This window comes from Camellia sinensis, chromosome 1 (assembly GCF_055761805.1).
Source record: "Camellia sinensis isolate YWXY chromosome 1, ASM5576180v1, whole genome shotgun sequence".
NCBI classification, from domain to species: Eukaryota; Viridiplantae; Streptophyta; class Magnoliopsida; order Ericales; family Theaceae; genus Camellia; species Camellia sinensis.
Window position 1 is genome coordinate 240408667 of NC_138961.1, and position 27761 is coordinate 240436427.

Genomic DNA, 27761 nt, shown 5'->3' on the forward strand with positions numbered 1-27761 from the left:
TGAAAATTTATTGAATTCGCAGGTTCCCTCCCAAGAGAAATGTTCGGACTTCCTCATGCCTTTCCTGATATAATTATGAATATTATGTCACGGATCAAAATTAAAAAATAAAAAATCACGTACATTACTGGATCAAAATAAAAAATAAAAAATCACGTACATTACTAAATCAACCCTTGTGTCCCAATCAAGTGACTTGAATTTTTTTTCGCCATTATGCTCTATAAAAAATTATATCGTCAATTAAATTAATTAAATTTATTTATTTTTACTATCACATCTCTGTCAATTTAAGGTCCCTAACATTTCTATTTAGGGTAATTTATCTGACTAAACATTTCTATTCAGGATGATTTATCGCTGAATTTTTTATGTACAAAAAATAAATAAATAAAAAATTGCAAGCATCAACCATGTTATCAGCTAGCTATCTGTGAATGTACACATTACAGTGAATCATATGCAAAATAATCCTCTCAGCAGAATAAATGGGTTTCACCTCTTAAAATCCCTCGCTGTGTCAGTACAAGCATTATACATACACAAATCAGCGATAAGATTAACACTAAACGATTTGAGGAAAATGAGAAATGCAGTTAGTTGGGCAATTTAGGTTTCAAGCCATGTAAAAGTTCCCATGATCAAGAATCTGCTCGGGAGTTCCCCAGCCGATGGTGCAAGGTATGTAATTTTCTTCCTGAAAATGATAAATTAGAATTTAAAAAAACAAAAGAAAAAGAGTGCATGAACCACATCAAGGAATGAAGAATTTTGAAATCCAAACCTCTGAATATCTATGTCTGTGATACAGATGAACCCCGCGACATTACTGTAAGAAAAAAGTAATTATTCAGTTCATGCACTTAAGGCCTCGTTTGGGAACAGACTAATTTAGTAACTTTTTGGCTATTTGGCTAAAAAAGTAGGTAAAAAAAGCTTGTATGTTTGGGATGGCTTTTTGGCTAATTACGAAAAAATGTGCAAAAAATAGAGAGAAAAGAGAATCTTTGATTTTTTGGTATGAGTTGTTGGCTTTTTGGCTAATTTAGTAACTTTTTGACTAATTGGCGAAAATAGCCTCTTGCCAAACGAGGCCTAGGTTAAAAAATTTATAGACTAGTCAACTTAAATCATGAGGCCAAACGAGGCCTAGGTTAAAAAATTTATAGACTAGTCAACTTAAATCATGAGGCCAAATGTACACTATAGTGGCGACATTCAAAAAAGTTTTACTAATTTACCTCCTATCTTATGATACCACGGATTTTGAAAAAAGAAATGCAAGGACATTGCATATACCTTGAAATAATTTGGTCCGGTTCTTTGGCAAATGAAATAGCAAGAACCAAATGGAGCAAATCCCGGTTGATATTCACAAGAACCAATCGTGTAGGGTCGGCAGCAGGCTCTGCGCCAATTGGCAGGGCTGAACGCGGGGCCTGTGGTCCACCACCAATTCTATAGACTCACAAATCACTGAAACTTGTGATATTGGAATGTGGGGAAAGATCATTTGCAAGGCCATAAAAATATTCCTTGAATAAAAAATATCGGCATGATTTAGCTTTATAACAAGGAAACACAAAAGGATTTGTTGAAAAAGGCAGGAAATTTGTAAATAATCATTCAAGATTCTCCACACTAACACAAATAACTAACGATTGACAAAATTCCTATACATATAACCGAAAAAGTTGATGTTTACCCTTATTCTGTAGCTCCTGGCCTTTTGACGAACTTTTGCATTCCTCGATACAACACCATCTGATTTTTGAAGTTTCACAACATCAACATTTGGCTTGCTTTTCAATACATCTTTCAGCATGCTGCAAAGTTTCTCCTGCACAGAGTTTGGGTGAGCTTAAAAACATGAACCACCCCGGGGTGAAAATTGAATCTGAAATAGTTTCTTAAGTTGCTAGCAACCACTGCACATGCAAAACTAACAGACAAAATTGAACTTCCCAGAAGCACGATCAGAGTGTGGATATAATTAGTTTATCTAGAGAAACATGGTTTTCGATTGTTAAAATCGTAAATTTCAGCTGAAAAGTTTATCAATGTATCTCATTCTTTGACATGTCAACAATGGTGTTAATGTTGTTTGAATATCATAATATATTAAGCCCAATGTTGCGGTTAAGTAAAACTTATTGGCAGCTTAAAAAAATACAAAAATTAAAAATTGAAGTAATTCAATTGCAGCTCCAAAAAAAGTGAGTATTTGCAGCTTATTGAACTTAGAAAACAAATAAACTAAAAGCCTGACAAGTTATACCAAACAGTACGCTTTGCCAAAATGCGGCAGCCCACAACAGACATTTTCAAAACATAAAAGCAAAAAAAGCTGCTTCTAAGTAGTTTTACTGAAGTGGCACACAAACAACTATCCTAACCAAATCAAAGCAAATGCAACTCATAATAGGATTAGTTTTAATTAGATCGCAGCAATACACACATGACAAAAGTTTTCATATGGAAAGCATTTACCTGACCCAAAACCAGAACAACAATAGCATTGAATGCATCAATTGCATGAAGAAGCAACTGCATCAACATACAAAAAGATACTATACTAATTAAACAACATATCCCACATAATCAATACTAATGGAGCACTCCTGAATTTTAATATAACAAGCAGGACTAACAATGGAAACTTCAAACTCAGTTACCTCATAACCAACACCCTCTATCCATCCCATGGTATTTATTACCATGCCTGCAGCTCGAGATTCTGCATTTCCGGCGAACTGTCTCTCCAGAGTCTGAGCAAGCTCCTTCACAAGCACCTTGTACAAATCTGCATTGACACTGTGAAGTACCAGTTCTAAGAACATCCATGATAACTGGATACAGAAAAAGCTAACTACGATCTTATCCTCTATCAGTTCATCATGCAATTTCTATGTTCCTTTAGACTAAGATTCTTTTTAGCCTAGTTGTTTCCCTTGTAGCAAGTAGATAACTCAACTACAGAAGAGTACAAGCCCAACAACGAAAAAGATGGGATGAAAACAAAGAAACCAAAAAAACAAAATTTTAAGACATCCAATTAGTTTCACAGTACGATAAATTAATAGATACTACTGATCCCATCCTGGAGATATATAATTTTCGTCCCTGAGCTATTTTGATTTGTATTTTCATTTATTCATTTCCCAACACTACTCTTATTTGATTGAAAAAGCAGACTTCAACACAATCTTATTTCACCATCTAACAAAAAAAAAATACAATCTTATTCATTTAAAAGCATGAAAAATATTCTTACTGAAACATTTTTAAGGAAATAACTCCTTGATCAGAAAACAGTTTTAACTTCTCAGAGCAGAGCAACAAACCACACATAACTTGATAGGACAACATTAAAGAATGATTGAAAGTATCAAAAAAAAAAAAAAATTTAAGCAGGCAAAAAAAACTCCTCTCAATGGCATATATAGGTTTCAAAGCAAACAAAAATCAAGAATAAAATTCTTGAAAGTAAAGGAAACAAAAGGCAAATTCAATTTGAATCATGTTATGCCACAAAATTTAACTATAATTGATGCGGAATGGAGCGAGATTAACATAAGCATTTGAGAAAGACTGATGTCTACTACAACTATGGTATGTAGTCAAGTCCATCAAGCAAGATCAATCAATTAAACAAGTAAAATAAAATTAACAGTTAATTAAATACTATTAAATTTTCAACAAATTTACCATGGATAATAAATAAGCTAATGACTTGCAAAACAAAAATTCAAAAAGCAAAACCACAAATTCTTATATGAACAACAAAATTGAGATCTGATACAAACAATATAACAAAACTACAAAGCTAAAAACAAATCTCAGTGATATATTTCTCTAGTTTCGATATCAAATTCATACAAGAATCGACTACTTAATCCCCAAAAAAAAAGGTTCTATTTTCGGTTGAACAAACCCTAATACATCAAAGTTTCAACTATTAAACAAGCATTCATGAGTGGCGAACATATACATATATACTTGCAGTAAAGAAGCGAAGAAACGATGAGAGAGAAACAGAGAAGAGATTGGTACCGTGGAGAGAGAGAGAGAGTAGAGCTGAGAATGTTTAAGCAGAGAAAAGGGTTTGGTTTTGGGTTTTAAAAAGAGTTTAAAATTGAGTTTTGTGACGTGGTTTCTATTTTGAAAATAATTTTTTAAATTAAGTTTTTAACGGTGTGTTTGGTTATGAATTTTAGAAAGAATTTTAATTTTTTTTTTTATTGGAACTGTGATTTTGAGCTTTGTGAGTTGGTTTTTTGATTGTTTGGTTTTTTAGTTATTTTAAGGTCTCGTTTGGAAACAAAGTTTTTTTAGTAATTTTTTAATTTTTTGATTAAAATATAATGTAAAAAAAATTAGTATGTTTGTGAAGACTTTTTAATTTTTTTACAAAAAAAATGTGTAAAAAGTAAAAAGAAAATAGAATATTTGACTTTTTGGTATAGGTTATTGATTTTTGATTTTTTTAGTGATCTTTTAGCTTTTAGACTAAAAAGTGATGTTGTCAAACAAGCTAAAAAGTCTCGTTTGAAATAGATTTTTTGAATTTTTTTAATTTTATAAGAAAAAAATAAACTGATTATAGATTAAATGTACCATTTTCTCTTATTTAACTAAAATAATTTATTTTATTTTATATGATTATTTTAACTCCAAAGGCATGCCAAACGAACCTTTTAAAAGAGAACTAAACATGGCCTTTGTACCGCGTAGAGAGAGAGAGAGAGAGAGCTATGAATGTTTAAGCAGAGGTTGCGATAACAGATAGTTATCAAAATTGCAATCTCAATATCCTACTTACTTACGATACTGTACCGTATTGGATTATCGTAACTAATATAATAGGGTTTTATATATTATTTCTGTAGAATCCCAATTAAATCGCACCTTCAATTAGAGGAATCACAACACAATTAATGCTCCATTTGTTTAAAAGGTTGCAATAACAGATAGTTATCAAAATTGCAATCTCAATACCCTACTTACTTATGGTATTATAACGTATTGGATTATCGTAACCAATACTATAGGGTTTTATGGATTCTCTCTGTAGAATCCCAAATAAATCGCGCCTTTAATTAGAGGAATCATAACACAACCAATGCTCCATTTGATTTAGATTTTTTTAGGCACCTGTTTTTTAGTTGATATGGATAAGTTATAAATAATTTTTAAAAAAAATTTGTTTTGACAAAAAGGACCACATTTTCACTAAAAAAAAATCTTTAGGACAATTATAAAAAAAATAAAAATAAAAAGACAAAAAGAAGGTGTCACGACCCGCTCTCCATACCCAAGGGTTAAGTATCGTGATGGCCAGTAACTGAAGTTACCTCTGGCCAATTCATAAACAAATTAATAAACGCGAGTGGAAGTGATATTTAAATGAGGGTATCAAAATAATCATTGGAGTTTCTATTTTTATTACAAAATTACTGACCAAAAAAACCGATATTTACTAGAAAAATATCAATAAAAGTGCTGTGCGTGTCTATTCCGCAGCTCCGCATCTAAGACTTTCCAAAGCTATTTCTTGAAAATTGGTAAACAACTATAAGCACACGACAGAGTGAGAAATATTATACCAAGAGTATAAGGGACACGAAATAACCACGGATAGTTAGTTAGGCCAAAACATTTAGGATAACTGAGTCGGAACAAATAATCCTTTAAGTAGCAAAATTGAGATTATGTAAATAAATCATTTAGGTGGCAGAAACTGAAATACAGATTTTATGTAAATAACTAATCATAACCAAGGTACAGAACAGAACAGAGGTTACAGAAGTGACAGTCAGAACAGAGATACAGATTAAAGAGGTGGCTCGTACGGATTCTAGAGGTGACTCCCACAATAGTACAGCACTTAGCTCCGCACAGCACTTTGGTCAGCACAGAACAGAGGTACGGATTCAAGAGGTGACTCGTATGGATTCTAGAGGTGGCTCCCACAATAGTGTAGCACTTAGCTCCGCACAGCACTTTTCTTCGTGCAGAATAGAAATCGATGGATCCATGACAAACAGAGAGTCACAAAGTTGCCAAACAGAAGCTAATGGTTATTTAAGCCCCCAAGGCGTGGGACTCCCTTGGTGATACTTACAAAACATAATTGTATATAAGGTCATAGCCAAATATTCTTTAAAATATAAACAACCATATCTATGAGTTTCCTTTTAAGCAAATAGGGTTCAGAAATAAAACCACGTAACTGAAATCTTTATAAAATATAACCTTTATTAATATACTAATAAAACATAATTTGTGTAAAACAGATTTTGGTAAGTTAAAACATAAATAAAATACATTTTGGTAACTTAACGTATAATATAACTCACATTAATTTTAATACCTTACTCTTTCTTTCTATTATCAAAAACTTTTTCGACTTCCACAATTTTTTCCTTTCTTTCCTCTCTTTCTTTCGTTTCTTCTTTCTTTTCCTTTCTTAGGTTGATCACTCTTCCTATTTACAGGGAGGTGAGGCCATCCATCGGCCAACACGTGGCCAGGCCATAAATATCCCTCAAATTTTGATAATGAATTCGTAGATTCAATCTTATCCCAAATAAATATTTAAGATAATTATATTTTGACCCAATATTTTAATATAATTATATAAATTAATTAATTCTTAATTAAATTACACTTTATCATATACTAACAGAAAATTAATTATTTATTTTAGTATCACACCCATTATTATTATTATTTATATTATCTATGTTATTATTATTTATATTTTGGCCCCTAAACTTTTACTAATTATATTATTTTACAAAATTAGACATAATAATATATAATAAATTATATATTTTTTGAACTGAGATTAAATAATATTAGTATAAATTCTACAGAATAATTAAAAATCTGGGTTGTTACAGAAGGGACTCAAATGACCCGAATGAGTGTTCACCGAATGTCCACTCGGATGACCGGGTGAAAACTTGTCTTCTGCAGTTGTCGTCTTTGTCTACTGCGACTGTCAACCTTCTCATCGGATGACTGGCTGGACGTTTGCTTGAATGACCGGTAAGATGAATTTCGAACCATTCGAGCCAACCTTCTTTTCAGGCTACCAAGCATTGCTCAAATAAAAAATAATCCTTTGAGACTTATAATAAAATAAATATTGGATTTTTTATTTTGTCAATTTAAATTACAATATTTTAATTTAAAATATTGATTTTTTTTTTTATTTTGTCCATTTAAATTACAATCTTTTGATTTGCTTTCAATATACAAAAAAAAAAAGAGAGTATTTTTGTTATTAAATTCAATGTAAGTGTACAAAAAATATCTTAAATATTATTTTTTTATTGAGTTTAATGACTAAAATATATATATATATATATATTGTTAATTTTACTTATAGACAAATAATTTAAATTGAAAATAAATAAAAAATTTGGAGTCAAATTTTTTTAAACATTTATTGAGTAAACTTTTAGGATAATGATAAGATTTAAACATCTATGTTTGAAATATTTAATAATTTTGCATCAAATCCTGGATCAAATTATCAAAAAACTCACACAAGAGAATATTAAAATTCACAATAGTTCAATTGGGGTCTCTATCTCTTTTGAATATATTAATACAACTAATAAGATACTTTACATTTGCATATAGTCATAATTGAAAAAGGCAGGAGGTAAGATAAGATTTTTTTTTACTGTAGAATATATATATATATATATATTGAGATTAAGGCTTGTTTTGAAAAATTAGTTAAAAGTTATTTTATTTTTATTTTTTTGGAAAAAAACGTGTAAAAAAAAAAAGAAATAATGTGACCAAAGATAAGTAAAAGTCAAAATTTGACTTTTAACCAAGTTTTCAAATTATTAAAAGCCAAGATTTCACTTCTAACCAAGTTCCCAAATTAAGTCTAAGTGTGGATAGAATTGGATAGAGATAAGTAAAAGTCAAAATTTGACTTTTAACCAAGTTTTCAAATTATTAAAAGCCAAGATTTCACTTCTAACCAAGTTCCCAAATTAAGTCTAAGTGTGGATAGAATTGGATAGAGAAAATATTATGGGAACAAAAGTTGAGAAGTACATATTTGTACACCACCAATCCGCTCACTTCACGTTATTACTATTATTGTTTTATCATTTTGTCCTTCAAGCAAATTATCATCTAGGATAAAAAGTACACCTTTCGCGTTCTTTCTTTTTTTTTGTGTGAATAATTGGGTATCTAGACACCTTTCTTTTACTATCGTTGATCTCAAATATCGTGACCTCCCTCTTTACTCACTCACCATTGTTAATCACCAACCATCATGATAAACCCCATCATCATCTAGAAAAAAAGAAGGGATTAGTGAAGGTGAAGGGCAAGGTTTTCACATTTGAAGGGGGAGGTGGGGCACAATAGAGATGAGGTTGGAGAAGGGGCAATTGCAAAAGAAAAAAGTGGTGTATGTAAGGACGTTGGGGAGAGAAAGGATTGGACTAGGGTTGGAAGGCACTTGGAAAGGAGAAGATAGAGAGAGAAGGGGGTTGGAAAGGGTGTCGACATTGATACGAATAGCAGGTGGTGGTTAATGGGGTTTGGTTTAGTTTTAGAATTTGATGGATGAAGGTGATGGTATTATAGGGATTAAGTGGTAAAAATTGAGTAAAAATAAAAAATAAAATTATGTATTAAATAATGGTGTAAATTGAGATAAAATGATATATATATATATATATATAAATAAAAGTTATCAAAAGTTGAAATAAATATAGAATATAATTGTAACGCCCTAAAAAAAAATACATAAAACCCATCTCTTTGGACATGCATTGATACAAAGAAACCAACCATCTTTCCATTAATCTGAGTAGTTCTTACAAAGTATTACATGTTAACAACAAAAGCAAATGCCCTACGGGCTTACAGCTTTCCAAGTTAATACTTGGTTACAAAAAAAGAAGAGTGCTAACTCAATACATATTAAGCCCTTGGCTTGAATTTACATGTAATACATCAAAAGAAAGCAAATAACAAAGCAGTCTGCCTGCCTCTAGCCTCCCAAGCTATGTCCTTGGAGGTGGCATGCTACCTGTACCTGAAAATGATGTCCCATAAAGGGTGAGCCACAGCCCAGTAGAAATACACTAAACCAGCCATGAACAAGACTAAAATATTAGCAGTTGATAGATGGTCAGCACAGATACGTCCACATATATCACATTTCGATTTCATGACATTAAGTCCATGTTACATTTCATTTCCCATGTCTTTTCCAACTTTGAGTTTGAAAACAAGGCTCAACACCTAGCCAAATAACTTAATGAGATTTAGACTCATCTTTAAAACACTTTCAAAATTCATGAGGGATACACATTTTAATGTTGTATCAATAACACATAAACCATTCCCACACTTTGCGAAAGATACATATTTCGGTGTTGTATCAACATAACATAGAATCACTTTTATACCTCACAATTGATAACGAGATACATTTTAGTGCTATATCAAATCAATTCAAACACTTCCATAATCAACACTTGATACACATTGTAGCGATGTATCAATGTCACACAAAATCCGGTTTAGAGGTCTATCTCCTATCTTCCCCTAAACCGTGGAGTACATCCCCTATCTCCTCCTACACAACACATGTATAAAAACATAGATCATATACAATCAATCAATACATAGAATTAATGTATTATTCCAGTTGCTATATTTAATAGCATACTCAATCGATCAGTTTTAGTTTGCCTAATCATCATGTAGTGTCTACAATAATCCAGACTATCCTCCACCGATAGCCCAAAACAGTTATTTCTATACTGAAAATAAATGTACCAAATGGATATATAATCAACATTTCAACTAAGTGAGCGATGAACGAATCTAACTACACCCTTTAATCTCATCCACATCCAATTCCAACATTCTCAATTTAATTCCTCTTTTCTTCAAATTAATTATACCAATTGATTTATCAATGTAATTAGAGCATTTCCCATAATTATCATCACAACCCCAAGGTTCCATTTTCACCAATAATCCAATATTTATCTCATTTCTCTATGCCAAACATGCATATAAGTTTATATAAACAAAACCTCAACTTTTGTAAAATTACACAAAGGCCCAAACTTTCTCAAAATTACCCAACAACCCTCGACTCATCAAAATGCTAAAATTCAAAGACAAAACTCATGAGAAGGAGTAGGATATCCCTACCTCGAAGTTAGAGCTCAAACGGGGAAGTTGAAGAAAATCAAAATGCTCCAAACTCAAAGATCCACGGATCAAAATGGAGCCCTCGACGATCCACACACTTTTTATAAAGGCCGGAGGATAGTGAGACACTCTAACTAGATCAAACCCTAGAGAGAAGGGAGTTTTTAGAGAGAGGAGCTCTCAAAATATCATTTTAGAAAGTAAGAGAGAGAGAGAGAATGTAAAAAGTGATTTTAAAATGCCCAGCTGCCAACTGATATACGACATTCCTGCTTGAGCGGAGAACACAACACTCGAGCGTTAAGAACAAAAAACTAGGTACGCTCGAGCGCAAGAAGGCCCGCTCGAGCGCCAAGACACAAGAATAAAGTATATCCGCTCGAGCGCGAAAACCAGTCCGCTCGAGCGTGGATTTTCCCCTCCCAGAACTTACACCAAAAAGTACTACCCACTCGAGCGCGACTGATCGAGCGTAAATAAACCCGCTCGAGCGTAAAATCACACCTGCAGAAGTTTTGTAGGGACACGAAATACTGGGAGTGTGCAATCTCCGCTCAAGCGCAACAAGGCCCGCTCGAGCGGAACGACCAAAAACCTGGCAACAAGATTTTAGACCAAGGTTCAACCCACCTGTTTGAAACATGCCCAACACATCCTAAAACTCAAACAAATGGAATTAAAGGACGATAACAAGATAGATACAACTACCAACTCCACGGAACCGAGTCCGGAATACAACAGAACAGTAAAGGGACAACTGGGATCGCTATAACCTCCCCCCTTAAAGAATTTCGTCCCCGAAATTAAATACAAGTTTTTCAAAAATAAGATTTTCTCAATTCCCAACATTATCACAATGTGAATTTTAACAACTCCACCCATTACCGGTCATCTCATCTCTTTTCAAGAGGCAGTTTACAACATTTTCCACAACATGCATTATAGTTATGCATTCCCTGAAATTCCACAAATTTCAATACTGCATTCCACAATTCTATATCATATTCAGTATTCATGATATACTTCCATTTCCACAATACATCCAACATATGCAATGTTACATTAAACTTCCATTTTGAGGCAAGTTTCAAAATACTTCTATTAAATCAAAACATAAACCATGTTTTACAACCTAAGATATATTCAATACTCTTAAGGTTCAACAATACAACAAAATATACAATACATGCTCAAACATCCATAAATAGATCCGGATATCTCTCTCAGACCTCCAACTCACGTTCCCAAGTGGCTTCCTCCACTCCGTGATGTTTCCACAAGACTTTTACTAAGGGGATGGTCTTGCCTCGCAAGACTTGATCCCGCCTATCCAAGACCCGAACCGGTCTCTCCTCATACGAGGCATCCTCATCAACCTCTAAGTCGGTCCAATCCAATACATGCAATGGATCTGGCTCATACTTCCGAAACATACTCACATGAAACACGTCATGAACTCCAGACAACTGCGGCGACAAAGCTAAATGATAGGCAACCTCGCCAATCCTTTTAAGGATCTCAAAAGGGCCAATAAACCGAGGGGACAACTTCTCACTCTTCCCAAACCTCATCAATCCCTGCCTAGGTGATATCTTCAGAAAGACATGATCACCCACCTCAAATACCAAAGGTCGCCTTCTACGGTCGGCGTAAGATTTCTGACGACTTTGGGCTGTAACAAGTCTCATACAGATAAGCTCAACTTTCTCCGTCGTCTCCTTAACCAACTCCAGACCCAACAAAGGTGCATCACCCACCTCGGCCCAACACACTGGAGACCTACACGGTCGGCCATACAAGGCCTCAAACGGTGCCATACCGATGCTAGACTGAAAACTGTTACTGTAGGCAAACTCCACCAAGGGCAAGTACCTCTCCCACGTCCCACTAAAGTCAAGGACACAACCTCGAAGCATATCCTCAAGGATCTGAATAGTACGCTCGGACTGCCCATTAGTCTGAGGATGATAAGTCGTACTAAAGGTCAACTTAGTGCCCAAGGCACTCTGCAAACTCTGCCACAACCTAGCAGTAAAACGAGGATCTCTATCTGAGACGATCGTCACTGGGACCCCATGAAATCTCACTATGTCCCGAATATACAAGTCGGCGAGATGATCTACCGAATCTCTCACGCGCATAGGAATGAAGTGCGCCGACTTAGTCAACCGATCTACAACCACCCAAATGACATCACTACCCCGCTGAGTCCTCGGAAGACCTACAACGAAGTCCATAGTGACGTGCTCCCACTTCCACTCAGCAATAGGCAAGGGTTGCAACAAACCCTCTGGCCTCTGATGCTCGGTCTTCACTTGCTGGCAAGTAAGGCACTTTGATACGAAAACCGCCACATCTCTCTTCATACCCCGCCACCAAAACTGGCGACCTAAATCCCGATACATCTTAGTGCCTCCCGGATGCACCGCAAGGCGCGAATGATGGAACTCTCGGAGTACTTCCTCTCGGCAAGACTCTGGCACAAACAAACGGTCTCTGTATCTCACACTCAGGTCAGGATACACCGTCAAACGTTTCTCAACCTTCCCACTGGAGATCTTCTCTCGAAGGGACTCTACCTCAAGGTCACCTCTCTGTGCCTCTAACACTCGGGTCACAAGTGTAGGCTGCGCAACAACAGAAAACAAGGTCGCAGCCTCAACAGATTCGCCCAGAAGCAAATCAAACTCGCCAAGTGCACCCAACATCTCCCATTCCGGGATGGCTATACAAGCTACATCACTACTGGATTTCCTACTAAGGGCATCGGCCACAACATTGGCCTTCTCCGGGTGGTAGTGCAACTCAAAATCATAGTCCTCAATAAACTCCATCCATCTCCTCTGCCTCAAATTCAAGTCCCTCTGTGTAAACAGATACTTCAAACTTTTATGGTCCGAGAACACCTCGAACCTCTCACCATAAAGGTAGTGCCTCCAAATCTTTAAGGCGAAGATCACTGTTGCTAACTCTAGGTCGTGTGTAGGGTAATTTTTCTGGTGTATTTTCAACTGACGTGAGCCATAAGCAACCATTTTCCCCTCTTGCATCAACACACAACCCAAACTCTCTCATGAGGCATCACAATAAACTGCATAACCCAACCCTCTCTCCGGAATAATCAAGACCGGAGCGGTGGTCAATCTAACCTTCAACTCTTGGAACAACTTTTCGCAAGTCTCACTCCACACAAACTTGACCCCTTTTCGCGTCAATCTAGTCAACGGTGAAGCTAGCCTGGAGAAATCTTTCACAAACCGACGGCAATACCCAGCTAATCCCAGAAAATTACGGATCTCAAACATACTCTTAGGCTGTGCCCAATCTTGCACTGCCTCAACCTTGGATGTATCAACAGACACCCCTTCACTAGGTACCACATGGCCTAAGAATTTGACCTCTCCTAGCCAGAACTCACACTTCCCAAACTTGGCATACAGCCTATGGGCTCTAAACAACTCAAGCACCACTCTCAAGTGTTCCTCGTGTTCCTCCTCAGAAGGCGAATAGATAAGAATGTCGTCCACGAAAACGACTACAAATCGATCCAAGAATTCCTGGAAGATCCGGTTCATCAAGTCCATAAAGACTGCCGGTGTATTGGTAAGCCCGAATGGCATTACCAGAAACTCATAATGGCCATACCGCGTACGGAATGCCGTCTTCGGAATATCTTCCTCCCTGACCCTCAACTGGTGGTAACCCGATCTCAAGTCTATCTTAGAGAAACAACGGGAATCCTTTAACTGGTTAAACAGATCATCTATACGGGGCATAGGGTACTTATTCTTAACCGTAGGCCGATTCAACTTTCGGTAGTCGATGCACAATCTCAAGGCACCATCTTTCTTTTTAGTAAAGAGGGCCGGTGCTCCCCACGGCGAAACACTAGGGCGAACAAAACCCTTAGCTAGCAATTTCTGGAGCTGAATCTTCAACTCACTCAGCTCGGCTGGGGTAAAACGATAAGGTGCCATAGAAATCGGCGCTGTGCCGGGCACTAAATCAATAGAGAACTCTATCTCTCGGTGAGGTGGCAAACTAACGAGGTCCTCGGGAAAAACATCCGAATACTCACAAACCACCCTCGGTAATACAATCTGGGTCTCATCACACTCACCACTCATAAAGCTAGCAAGTAGACCACTAAGCTTATTCCGCCCTCGCGAATCATACATCGGTGGCAACACACTACCAACCCGATCCCCCAAGAAATGGAAACACTCCCCGCTCAAGGTACAAACTGTGACCCTCTGGCGGTAGCAATCAATAACAGCCCGGTATGACGATAGCCAGTCCATACCCAAAATAACATCAAAACTCTTCATGGGCATAACAACAAAAGGAAAAGGAAGCCTATGGTCGGCGACCTCTATATCACAACCTCTAGCACCTTGTTTCAAGATCAACTCACCACCAACAGGCGATACTACACATATAGGAGATGCTAACTGTGCCAACTCCAATTTCAAAATAGATGCAAATGTAGCAGATACAAAAGAATGAGATGCACCAGTATCAATCAATACACTAGTAACCGAGTTGCAAAACAGAAAGGTACCTCTCACTACTGATAGAGCCGGTACTAGGTCCTGCGCGGTAACAGCATACACGCGCCCTGTAGGCCCCTAATCCAACTGCTCACCCCTCGGAGCAAACGACTGCTGCACTGACTGGGACGACGAAGCTTCCGGATTGGCCCTCGAGGCCTGCACAGACTGAGCTGGCTGAAAACCCTACATCTGCCTAGAACCAAACGCGCCCGAAGTGGCACTCAATTGTGGACAAAACCTCTTTAGGTGCCCAGACTGACCACACTGATAACAAGACAAGGGCTAACCCCTGCCCTGACTCTGGCTCTGCAGTCTAGCTGAAGATGAAGCAGCTCTCTGACCTTCTCCCCTCTGTGGGAAAACTGAAGTCTTGTGGCCCAACTGACCACATTTGTAACAGGTGAACTCCCCCTGATTACCTCTCCCCGAGCCTGCACTCGGCACTGGAAAGGTCGACCTAGCAACACCACCCTGAGACTGCTAAGGGTTAGCGCCCCTCTGTCTCCTGTCATCACCCTGACCATCTTGGCTCCTCTTGGAGCCTCTCTGTTCCTCCTCTTCCTGCATCATAATCTCCATATGGGCTGCAGCATCAACCAAGCGCCCATAATCTCGGATCATCGAACCTCCAACCCTCATCTTGAGGCCGTGCCTCAACCTCTTCTCGAACTCGATACAGCGGCGTTCCTCGGACACCACAAGTTGAGGTGCAAACCTGGACAAGCTAGTGAAAGCAGCCTCATACTCGGCTACTGAAGAACTCAACTGCAAAAGCTGACAGAACTGGTCTCTCAGCTTCTCCCTGACTGCTAGAGACAAATACTTCTCCTGAAAAGTCTCCACAAAAGCCTCCCACGTGCCAGCAATACGACCCCTCATGTATTTCCACCACTGACCCGCACCCCCTTTAAGCTGGAAGGATGCCAAGGTCACTTTTAACGCTCCGTCCTCGATGCTAAGCATCTCAAACGTCTTACTCATTTGTTCTAACCACTCGTCAGCCTTCAGTGGCTCCTTCGGATCCCTAATAAACTCGTTCGGGTTGGACCGGAAAAACTCCCTTTTCAAGAAGGAAGGCCCTGCCTCAACAACCTAGGCCTGAATTGGAGCCTGAACTGGATTCTTAGCTCTGAGAATTCCCATAGACTCTCTCAAAGCATCGGCTATTCCTCGGGCTAAAGCGCCCATAGCCTCCTGACCTGCTGGCTCGGCCACATTGGCCTGACCAACCCCTTCCTGTTGTGCCGGAATATCATCCGGTAAAGGCATCTCTTGCCTACCACGTCTGCCACGTCTACCACGTCCTCGTCCTGACATCTTAATAAAGGTAATGAAGAACGTTAGCACATTTACAAATGTGCCAAAACTAAACACTCGCGTCCTAATACATGGACAACTGTAATTCACTCCACGTAAGCACATAAACACATAAGCACTTACGAATTTCGTTTCCGGATAATGATAGTCCCGAGGCGTTACTAGAGTTCCGGTTAGAAACAACATTGATCAAGTGCTTTTCCAGCAAGACTCACAGAAACCCAAGGATCTAATCAACATCCTAGAAACTAAATCCCATACCCAGGTAGTCACATAAACATGTTATCAAATAAACACATAATGTCACACATAAGTCTCTAACAAGCGAGACAAGCCCATTGTGATACTAATCACTTCCCATGTACCCAAAGTATTCGAACCCGGTATGCTTTGATACCAAGTTGTAACGCCCTCAAAAAAAATACATAAAACCCATATCTTTGGACATGCATTGATACAAAGAAACCAACCATCTTTCCATTAATCTGAGTAGTTCTTACAAAGTATTACATGTTAACAACAAAGACAAATGCCCTACGGGCTTACAGCTTTCCAAGTTAACACTTGGTTACAAAAAAAAGAGAGTGCTAACTCAATACATATTAAGCCCTTGGCTTGAATTTACATGTAATACATCAAAAGAAAGCAAATAACAAAGCAGTCTGTCTGCCTCTAGCCTCCCAAGCTATGTCCTTGGAGGTGGCATGCTACCTGTACCTGAAAATGATGTCCCATAAAGGGTGAGCCACAGCCCAGTAGAAATACACTAAACCAGCCATGAACAATGACTAAAAGATTAGCAGTTGATAGATGGTCAGCACAGATACGTCCACATATATCACATTTCGATTTCATGACATTAAGTCCATGTTACATTTCATTTCCCATGTCTTTTCCAACTTTGAGTTTGAAAACAAGGCTCAACACCTAGCCAAATAACTTAATGAGATTTAGACTCATCTTTAAAACACTTTCAAAATTCATGAGGGATACACATTTTAATGTTGTATCAATAACACATAAACCATTCCCACACTTTGCGAAAGATACACATTTCGGTGTTGTATCAACATAACATAGAATCACTTCTATACCTCACAATTGATAACGATATACATTTTAGTGCTATATCAAATCAATTCAAACACTTCCATAATCAACACTTGATACACATTGTAGCGCTGTATCAATGTCACACAAAATCCGGTTTAGAGATCCATCTCCTATCTTCCCCTAAACCGTGGAGTACATCCTCTATCTTCTCCCACATAATATATGTATAAAAACATAGATCATATACAATCAATCAATACATAGAACTAATGTATTATTCCAGTTGCTATATTCAATAGCATACTCAATCGATTAGTTTTAGTTTGCCTAATCATCATGCAGTGTCTACAACAATCAAGACTATTCTCTACCGATAGCCCAAAGCAGTTATTTCTATACTGAAAATAAATGCACCAAATGGATATATAATCAACATTTCAACTAGGTGAGCGATGAACGAATCTAACTACACCCTTTAATCTCATCCACATCCAATTCCAATTCTAACATTCTCAATTTAATTCCTCTTTTCTTCAAATTAATTATACCAATTGATTTATCAATGTAATTAAAGCATTTCCCATAATTATCATCACAACCCTAAGGTTCCATTTTCACCAATAATCCAATATTGATCTCATTTCTCTATACCAAACATGCATATAAGTTTATATAAACAAAATCCCAACTTTTGTAAAATTACACAAAGGCCCAAACTTTTTTAAAATTACCCAACAACCCCCAACTCATCAAAATGCTAAAATTCAAAGACAAAACTCATGAGAAGGAGTAGGATATCCCTACCTCGAAGTTAGAGCTCAAACGGGGAAGTTGAAGAAAATCAAAATGCTCAAAACTCAAAGATCCACGGATCAAAATGGAGCCCTCGACGATCCACACACTTTTTACAAAGGCCGGAGGATAGTGAGGCACTCTAACTAGATCAAACCCTAGAGAGAAGGGAGTTTCTAGAGAGAGGAGCTCTCAAAATATCATTTTAGAAAGTAAGAGAGAGAGAGAGAGAATGTAAAAAGTGATTTTAAAATGCCCAGCTGCCAACTGATATACGACATTCCCGCTTGAGCGGAGAACACAACGCTCGAGCGTTAAGAACAAAAAACTAGGTACGCTCGAGCGCAAGAAGGCCCGCTCGAGCGCCAAGACACAAGAATAAAGTACATCCGCTCGAGCGCGAAAACCAGTCCGCTCGAGCTTGGATTTCCCCCTCCCAGAACTTACACCAAAAAGTACTACCCATTCGAGCGCCAGAGTACCCGCTCAAGCGCGACCGCTCGAGTGTAAAAATCACACCTGCAGAAGTTTTGCAGGGATACGAAATACTGGGAGTGTGCAATCTCCGCTCGAGCGCAACAAGGCCCGCTCGAGCGGAACGACCAAAAATCTGACAACAAGATTTTAGACCAAGGTTCAACCCACCTGTTCGAAACATGCCCAATACATCCTAAAACTCAAACAAATGGAATTAAAGGACGACAACAAGATAGATACAACTACCAACTCCACGGAACCGAGTCCGGAATACAACAGAACAGTAAAGGGACAACCGGGATCGCTATAATTACATAATTAAATTAATCAAAGATAAAAATTGTCCATTTAATTTTATTTATTGATCAGTGACCATTGCTCTCAAATTATTGAAAAAATTAGAAGACAGTAGAGAAATAAAAAAATTATTTACCAAAAGGAGAGATGTAATTTTTATTATAATTTCTTTACATATAAAAAATTGCACACCCCATATATTTATAAGTATTTTTAATATTCTACATTCATTTGTAATTTTCACTAAAGTTTAACTCTTTCTCTTGGCAAAACTATCCGACCTAGTTATATTTAATCCAATCCAATTTTAATAAAAAAATATTTGGGGAGACCATTGTTAAATTATAGAGTTAAGAAAATCAGAACTCTCCACATTAAAATAAAATATAAAATTATATCATAAAAATAAGGATAAATTATAAATACGCCCTCTGAAGTTTGATTAAAATACTAATCGCCCCTATGTTTTTGAAAATTACATTTCACCCCAAAAGTTTCTAATTTCATAAATCATCAAGTCAACTAACAGTTTTTAATGATGTTAAAAATATTTTTCAATTAATAATTTAAGTAATTTTATTATTGTATAGAAGAGAAATTATGAATTTTATTTTTTTAATTAATTCTGTTAAATAAAAAATTCTAATAAAGGGATATTTGTAATTTTTCAAACCACAAGAAATAATCTGTATTTTAATTGTTCGGGAAATTTTAAATAAATTATATTTTATTTCAAAATTTTTTATTTTTAGTGATTTTTTTATTTAAAATTATGTCAATTTTTTTTTTATCTTATTTGAAAAAATATTTAATTTAAATATTCACTCAAACATCCAACAATTCGGTGAATAACACTGTTAAAATATGATGAGATTTTTTTTTAAAAAAAAACTAAATAAAAATTAAAGTCTGATTGATGTTGAGATTTTAAAAATGATTTTTAATTTTTTTTGTTTTTAGTGAAATTTTTAAATATTTTAAAAAAAATTTGTTTCTTAACTTATATGGACTTAAAAAATAAAATATTTGTAAAGAAATTTTTAAAAAAATTGTATTTAGTGATTTTTTAAAATTATGTTCATATTTTTTTTTTTTGCTTTTTAGGTGTATTTAAATTAAGTAAATTTTAAAGTAAAAAAAAAAACTTAAAATAGTTCAGAAAGCCCACTAAATTACGTAATAGCGCAACAATTAATTTCTAAACAGAATAAAAGTTTGCCATTAGAATTTTTATTGAAATATTTACTTAAATCAGTGCGCACAAATTTCAATCATAATTGGAGGACATAATTTATATGTATTATGGAACTTTTAAAAAAAAAAAATCAAAATATTATAGCTTAATTTGTGATTTTTTTATTTATTAAAACTCATTTGAAATTGACTTAAATGATAAACAAACTAAACTTTTAATATATTTTTTAAGCTCGTTAAGTTTTAATTGTTCGAAAATTTCAAATAAATTATATTTTATTTTAAATTTTTTTGTTTTTAGTGATTTTTTTATTTAAAATTATGTTAATTTTTTATTTTTCTAGTCTACCTTGTCTAGATGAATCTAAAGGTAAAATTATTTTTTTAAAAAATCAAACTCTAAACTGGTAAAACTTCCACCATAATTGTCCGGGAAATTTCAATGTCATTTCTCATAATTTTGGGGTTCTTTCTTATTTTGCTTTGACATTTAAATTATTACTCAAAGAATTGGCAAAAGTGCCAAAATTGCCCCTTAATTAGATTTTTTTAATTATTATATAAGGGCAATTTTGGTAATTTATGTAAAATTGTCTAGGAAATAATTAGAGGTGCCATACAATAGTCACCTAAAATGCAACCCTCTTATATTTTTTGAGTAATTATTTTATTTTTTCAAAACATGTGTTTATAATGAATAAATAATAAAATATTATTAAGGGTATACGATCTTGTAATATTTTAGATTCTTGATAAGTTTTTATTTACCAACTCTTGAGAAAAAGTTTGAAATTGGTGGCTTGTAATCGAGGTCCTATTATATTTGAGAGATCAGTCTCCATTATAAAATTGTAGGATCTAAAACTCAAGGCTCAATTGGTGGTAAAAGAACTTTTAATTGGCAAAAACAAAAGAGAGCAAGTATACCATGAGATTGACCTCATAATACTTCTTATGAGCTCGCCCTTGATTGCACCACATCACTATCATCTACAGGTGTGCACTAGTTGATTCAGCTTGTTTATTTTAATTTATTTAAAAAAAAAATCAGGATGAGAAATTTATTAGGAAATTTTCTTTCAAATACTTTTATTTCAATTATTTCATAACATATTTTTGTATTCTAATCAATCTTATTATTTGGACATTTGATCTACCAAATCTTATTTATCATATTTAAGGTATTTTATAAATAATTTTACCCTTATAAATGTTTTTTGAACCTTAGCAACATGGTGTGTAGTATTTTGGACTATTTTGTATTTTTTGTATATTAAACTTTAGAAATTTAGAATTTTTGTACATATTTTTGTTAATGCAATTTATATTTTTCAAACCTAATTAACGAGATCTATCAAAGCAAATCTCAATTGAATATGTAATTTTATAAAATAAATAAATAAATAAATTTTACAGTGTAAATGCTTACATTGACAATATGAATGTTCATATTATGAACATTTACACTGTCATTATGAACATTAATTGGTGCTTCATCTTATCATTATTAGGGATATTTTGGTAATTATGTCACTCATAGAATTTATTAAAATATAATAAAATAATTGAAATTAAATGAAACATAAGATGATGAAAATGGAATTATCAATAAATGCCCCATTGATATTTAATTTTATATGAAATTATAAATATTATATATTAGTATAATTATATCTATATAATTTACTTAATTATATTTGGATAAATTACAAATACACCCTCTGAGGTTTGCTTAAAATACGAATTGTTCCATGTGGTTTGAAAAATTACAAATACCTCCCTGTTAGAATTTTTTACTTAATAGAATTAACTGAAAAAATAAAATTTCTAGCTGTTCTCCTATATAATAATAAAATTATCTGAATTATTAATTGAAATAAAATTTTAACATCATTAAAAACTGTTAATTAACTTAATGATTTATTAATAAAAGGACTTATTTATTATGAAATAAAAACTTTAAGAGCATATTGTAACTTTTAAAACTACAAGGATAATTCGTAATTTAAATGAACTTCAGAGAATATATTTATAATTTACCTATTTTATTTTTATAATATATATTTTTTATTATGGAATTTGTTGAAGGATGGGATTGTAGAGATTTTTAGACTTAAGGTTCCGTGTTTTATAACCCCTTTTCTTGTAGCCTAGGCAATCTAGACTTACTTGAGATATTTTTATTAGGAATGGCAACGGGGCGGGGGGGGGCCGGGGACCACCCTCCCCGTCCCCGATCCCCGATAGTGAGAAATTCCCCGCCCCCGCCCCCGATCCCCGACGGGGACTCTATCGGCCCCCCCACCCCCGCCCCCGATCGGGGTTCGGGTTTCCCCGACCCCGAAAATCCCCGACCTATTCAAAAAATATTCAATGAATCTGTTGTATACATAAACATATATATACTCAAAAATCTGCATATATATATATATATATATAATTATGAATCTATTGTATTGAATATGAATATATATACTCAAAAATCTGTTGTATATGAATATATATTCTTAAATCTATATATCTATATATATATTCTTAAATCTGTTGTATATGAATATATATACTCAAAAATTAAAAAACCTGTTATTGCATATATATATACATATATATATATATATATATATGAATCTTTATATATATATATATATATGAATCTATCATCATCATCAACAGCAACTTGAAAAAAAAAAAAAAATCTGAAATGGCGACGGAGGCAGTGGTGGTGGAGGATCTATCATCATCATCTATCATCATCCACATCATCATCAACAGCAACTTAAAAAATAAAAAATAAAAAAAAAATCTGAAATGGGGACGGAGGCAGTGGTGGTGGAGGATCTATCATCATCATCTATCATCATCCACTTAAAAAAATAAAAAAATCTGCAGATCTGTTCGTCAAGCTGCAGCGGATGATCGGCGGTGTTGCGAAGAGGAAGCGAAGAGGCGGTGTTGCCATGGCGACAGAGGCGGTGGTGGTGGAGGATCGGCGACGGATCTGTTCAGATCTGTTTCGATCTAATCTAGATGATGAGGAGAGAGAGAGAGGAAGAGGAAAGGGAGGGAGAGAGATGAGAGTGAGATGAGATTTGAGTCATTGAGAGTGAGGGAGAGAGAGATGAAAGCCGCGGTGAGAGAGAGACACACAGGAAGTGAAATAAAAAAATAGGTTTGGTTTATATTTATATATAGGAGGGGTAAAAGGGTATTTTCACTTCGGGGATAATTCGGGGACGGGGATGGGGCCGGGGACGGGACCGGGCCGGGGCTTGAACACTGATCACCATCCCCGGCCCGAAACAGATCGGGGATTGATTTTCAAATACCGTCCCCTCCCCGTCGGGGATATTTTTCGGGGAAAAACCGCTTACATCGGGGTCGGGATCGAGGATCCCCGTCGGGCCGGTTTCAAATTGCCATCCCTAATTTATATATTTTTACACTTTGTAAACACTTGAAAAAGTCACATCTTTTTTATTAATTTTTTTGTTTTTAGTAGCTTTTTTCAAAATTATATATATATATATATATTTTTTTCTATTTGTCTTGTGTAGATGAATTTAAATTTTAAAAAAAAAATAAAATAAGCTAAAATAAGCCCAAAAAAATACTACTACTTTTGGCCTCTTTTTTTTTTGAATATTTTTTTAAAAAAATTAATTTTTCAATTCATCTCGTTGAACTAAATCTAGAAATTTAAATTTTTTAATTTGTTAATCAAGTCACTAAAGATAAAAATAAGTATATATAAAAAATAAAAAAAAACTACTAAATAAGTAAAGAGTTGTTTGGAAAGTTCCAAATTAATATATTTTTTGACTTTTTACGAAAATATTTGAAATGTAGGTTAGGGTTAAAATGATATGATAGAGATGTGATGTGATAAAAATAAAATGATGTGCTAAAATAACACATGTCAAAAAATACCTAAATCTAAATACCCACTTAAACTCAGTCCACATCTAATCCAATCCAAATTTGACCCAACTTAATGTTTGTTCAGCATTTCTATTATCGGCCTTGGATCAGAACCATTTGGGTCAAATAAAAAAGAATGCTGATATTTGACGACTCTCATTTAATAATATTCAATCAAATTTTATAGGTTAAAATTTTACCATAGAATATAATGCCTTGTTTGATATGAGCATGGTGTGCCTTGTTCGAGGGCAAATTATTTAATATTTTTTGAGTATCACATATTTATATTTTTTAATCAATTATCATTTAATATATTTTTTTATGTTTCTCAATCACTCGACATGATATCTCATCTACTCACCTTCTTCACAAATCATAATAATATGAAATATTACGTGTCCATATTATGAAATTACTGAATAATTACCCTTGTTCGAGATCATACAAAGCTATAAAGTCAACCTTCTTCCCAATAAAAAAACAAATTAATTAAACATTGAAATATTTAATAATTTTGCATCAAATCCAGATCAAATTATCAAAACACTCACACGAGAGAATATTAAAATTCTCATCAGTTCAATTGGGGTCTTTATCTCTTTTGAATATATTAATACAACTAACAAGATACTTTATATTTGTTTATAGTCATAATCGAAAAAGGTAGGAGGTAAGGTAAGATTTTTTTCGACTGTAGAATATATATATATATATATTTTATTTTTTTTGAGATTAAGGCTTGTTTTGAAAAATTAGTTAAAAGTTTTTTTTTTTGGGAAAAAGCGTGTAAAAAAAAAAGAAGAAATAATGTGACCAAAAATAAGTTAAAAGTCAAAATTTGATTTTTAACCAATTTTCCAAATTATTAAAAGCCAAAATTTCACTTCTAACCAAGTTCCCAAGTCTAAGTGTGGATAGAATTGGATAGAGAAAATATTATGGGAACAAAAGTTGAGAAGTACATATTTGTACACCACCAATCCGCTCACTTCACATTATTACTATTATTCTTTTATCATTTTGTCCTTCAAGCAAATTATCATCTAGGATAAAATGTACACATTTCGCTTTCTTTTTTCTTTTTGTGTGGATAATTGGGTATCTAGGCACCTTTTTCTTACCACCGTTGATCTCAAATATTGTGACCTCCCTCTTTTGTTACTCACCATTGTTAATTGCCAACCATCATGATAAACCCCGTCATTATCTAGAAAAAAAAAGGGATTAGTAAAGGTAAAGGGCTAGGTTTTCATATTTGAAGGGGAAGGTGGGGCACAAAAGAGATGAGGTTGGAGAAGGGGCAATTGCAAAAGAAGAGAGTGGTGTATGTAAGGACGTTGGGGAGAAAAAGGATTGGAGTAAGGTTGGAAGGCACTTGAAAATGAGAATATAGAGATAGAAGGGGGTTGGAAAGGGTGTTGACATTGATACGAGTAGCAGGTGGTGGTTAATGGGGTTTGGTTTAGTTTTAGAATTTGATGGATGAATGTGATGGTATTATAGGGATTAAGTGGTAAGAATTGAGTAAAAGTAAAAAATAAAATTATGTATCAAATAATGGTGTAAATTGAGATAAAATGATATATACATAAATAAAAGTTATCAAAAGTTGAAATAAATATTGAATATAATAGTTAACGAGATTGAATATTTTAAAGTTATGGTAGTGTGATGGTATTACGGTAATGAAAATTACATTATTAAATTAATCAAAGATAAAAATTGTCCATTTAATTTTATTTATTGATCAGTGACTATTGCTCTCGACAATTATTGAAAAAAATTAGAAGACAGTAGAGAAATGAAAAAATTATTTACCACAAGGTGAGATGTAATTTTTACTATAATTTCTTTACCCATAAAAAATTACACACCCCATATATTTGTAAGTATTTTTAATATTCTACATTCGTTTGTAATTTTTCACAAAAGTTCAACTCTTTCTCTTGGCAAAACTATCCGGCCTAGTTCTATTTAATCCAATCCAATATTAATAAAAAAATATTTGGGGAGACCATTGTTAAATTATAGAGTTAGGAAAATCAAAACTCTCCACATTAAAATAAAATATAAAATTATATCATAAAAATAAGGATAAGTTACCAATATACCTACTGAGGTTTGATTAAAATACAAATCGCCCCTATGATTTTGAAAATTACATTTCACCCCAGAAGTTTCTAATTTCATAATAAATCACCCATTTTATTAATAAATCATCGAGTCAAGTAACAGTTTTTAATGATGTTAAAAATATGTTTCAATTAATAATTTAAGTAATTTTATTATTGTATAGAAGAGCAATTATGAATTTCATTTTTTTAGTTGATTTTGTTAAATAAAAAATTCTAATAAGGGGGTATTTGTAATTTTTCAAACCACAAAAAATAATCTATATTTTAATTGTCTGGTAAATTTTAAATAAATTATATTTTATTTCAATTTTTTTTTTGTGATTTTTTTAATTTAAAATTATGTCAATTTTTTTTTCATTGATTTTTTTTTATTTGAAAAAAGATTTAACTTAAATATTGACTCAAACATCCAACAGTTTGGTAAATAACACTGTTAAAATATGATGAGATTTTTTTTAAAGATTGTTTGATTTTGAGATTTTAAAAATGATTTTTAATTTTTTTTGCTTTTCGTGAAACTTTTAAATATTTTTTTAAAATATGTTTCTTAACTTATATGGACTTAAAAAATAAAATATTTGTAAAGAAATTTAAAAAAAAAATTGTATTTAGTGATTTTTTAAAATTATGTTCTTATTTTTTTAATTTTTAGGTATATTTAAATCAAATAAATTTTAAAAGTAAAAAATGAAACTATTTTAGCATAATTTGTGAATATAATTTATATGTATTATAGAACTTTTTTTAAAAAAATCAAACTATTTTAGCATAATTTGTGATTTTTTATTTTTTTTTATTTTTTGTGATTAAAACTCATTTGAAATTGACTTAAATGATAAACAAACTAAACTTTTAATATATTTTTTAAGCTCGTTAATTTTTAATTGTCAGGAAAATTTTAAATAAATTATATTTTATTTCATTTTTTTTTGTTTTTAGTGATTTTTTTTATTTAAAATTATGTCAATTTTTTATTTTTCTAGTCTACATGAATCTAAAGGTAAAATTATTTTTTAAAAAAATCAAAATATAAACTGGTAAAACTTCCACCATAATATCACTATCAACTAAAAATCATAATCCATAATATCACTATCAACTAAAAATCATATTAATAGACATAAATAAATAAATAGAAATAAAAACAGCTTTGAAAGCATTTACATTTGTGCACAACATCTTCACGTTAGCAAAGAACCTTTCTTGCTTGTACGGCATCAACAACCGCCACCGATCTCTCCCCGGCGCCACCGTCACGCCTTCTCCGGCTACCGTCGGATTCACTCTTCCAGTCTCAGAGGCCTTCTTGTTGTTCTTCTTACATCTCTCCGGCGACTCCGCCACCGCTGGAGACGTATCAGATGCCGGAACTCCGTCGAGCTCATTTCTGCCAAAAATGGGAAAATAGGCCTGATCTCATCGACAAACGTGGGGAACTCAAAATCATCAGTCTCGTGGTTTTTACTTCTTAGCTGTTCTTCCAGATCACTATTCTGGTTCCGTAGTGAGTCCATCTCCCGTTCCAGGTCCTTCATCTTCCGTTGATCAACAATTTTTTTTTCTGACTCCTCTTCGATTGTTTCTTTCAATTCTTTGACCCTGTTCTTTGCACCTTGGAACACGTTTAGAATTTCATAAACAAGGCTCTCAATGTAGCCGTAGTCTTCCTCAATCGTGCTGAGATTCTCCATCAGCAACTTCACCTTATCTCTTTTCTAGGTACGCAGAGAGTCCAGCTTAAGTTCTAAACCCCTCATTCGAGCTGATGTTTCACTCTTATGGGTCTCATGTATCTCGGTGTGACTCG

General features: G+C 34.1%; 1 protein-coding gene across 1 annotated transcript; it reads right to left on the bottom strand.

Moving 5' to 3' along the window:
- Positions 1-377: 377 nt before the first annotated feature.
- On the bottom strand, positions 378-27645 carry LOC114319026 (protein CLP1 homolog). The gene is made up of 9 exons (XM_082921513.1): positions 27383-27645; positions 27119-27341; positions 3992-4077; positions 2676-2814; positions 2491-2547; positions 1706-1840; positions 1300-1439; positions 785-829; positions 378-697 (listed from the first exon to the last, which is right to left on the bottom strand). The coding sequence occupies exons 1-9, from the start codon at positions 27643-27645 to the stop codon at positions 610-612; spliced, it is 1176 nt and encodes a 391-aa protein (XP_082777639.1). The 3' UTR covers positions 378-609.
- Between the last annotated feature and the right edge of the window lie 116 nt (positions 27646-27761).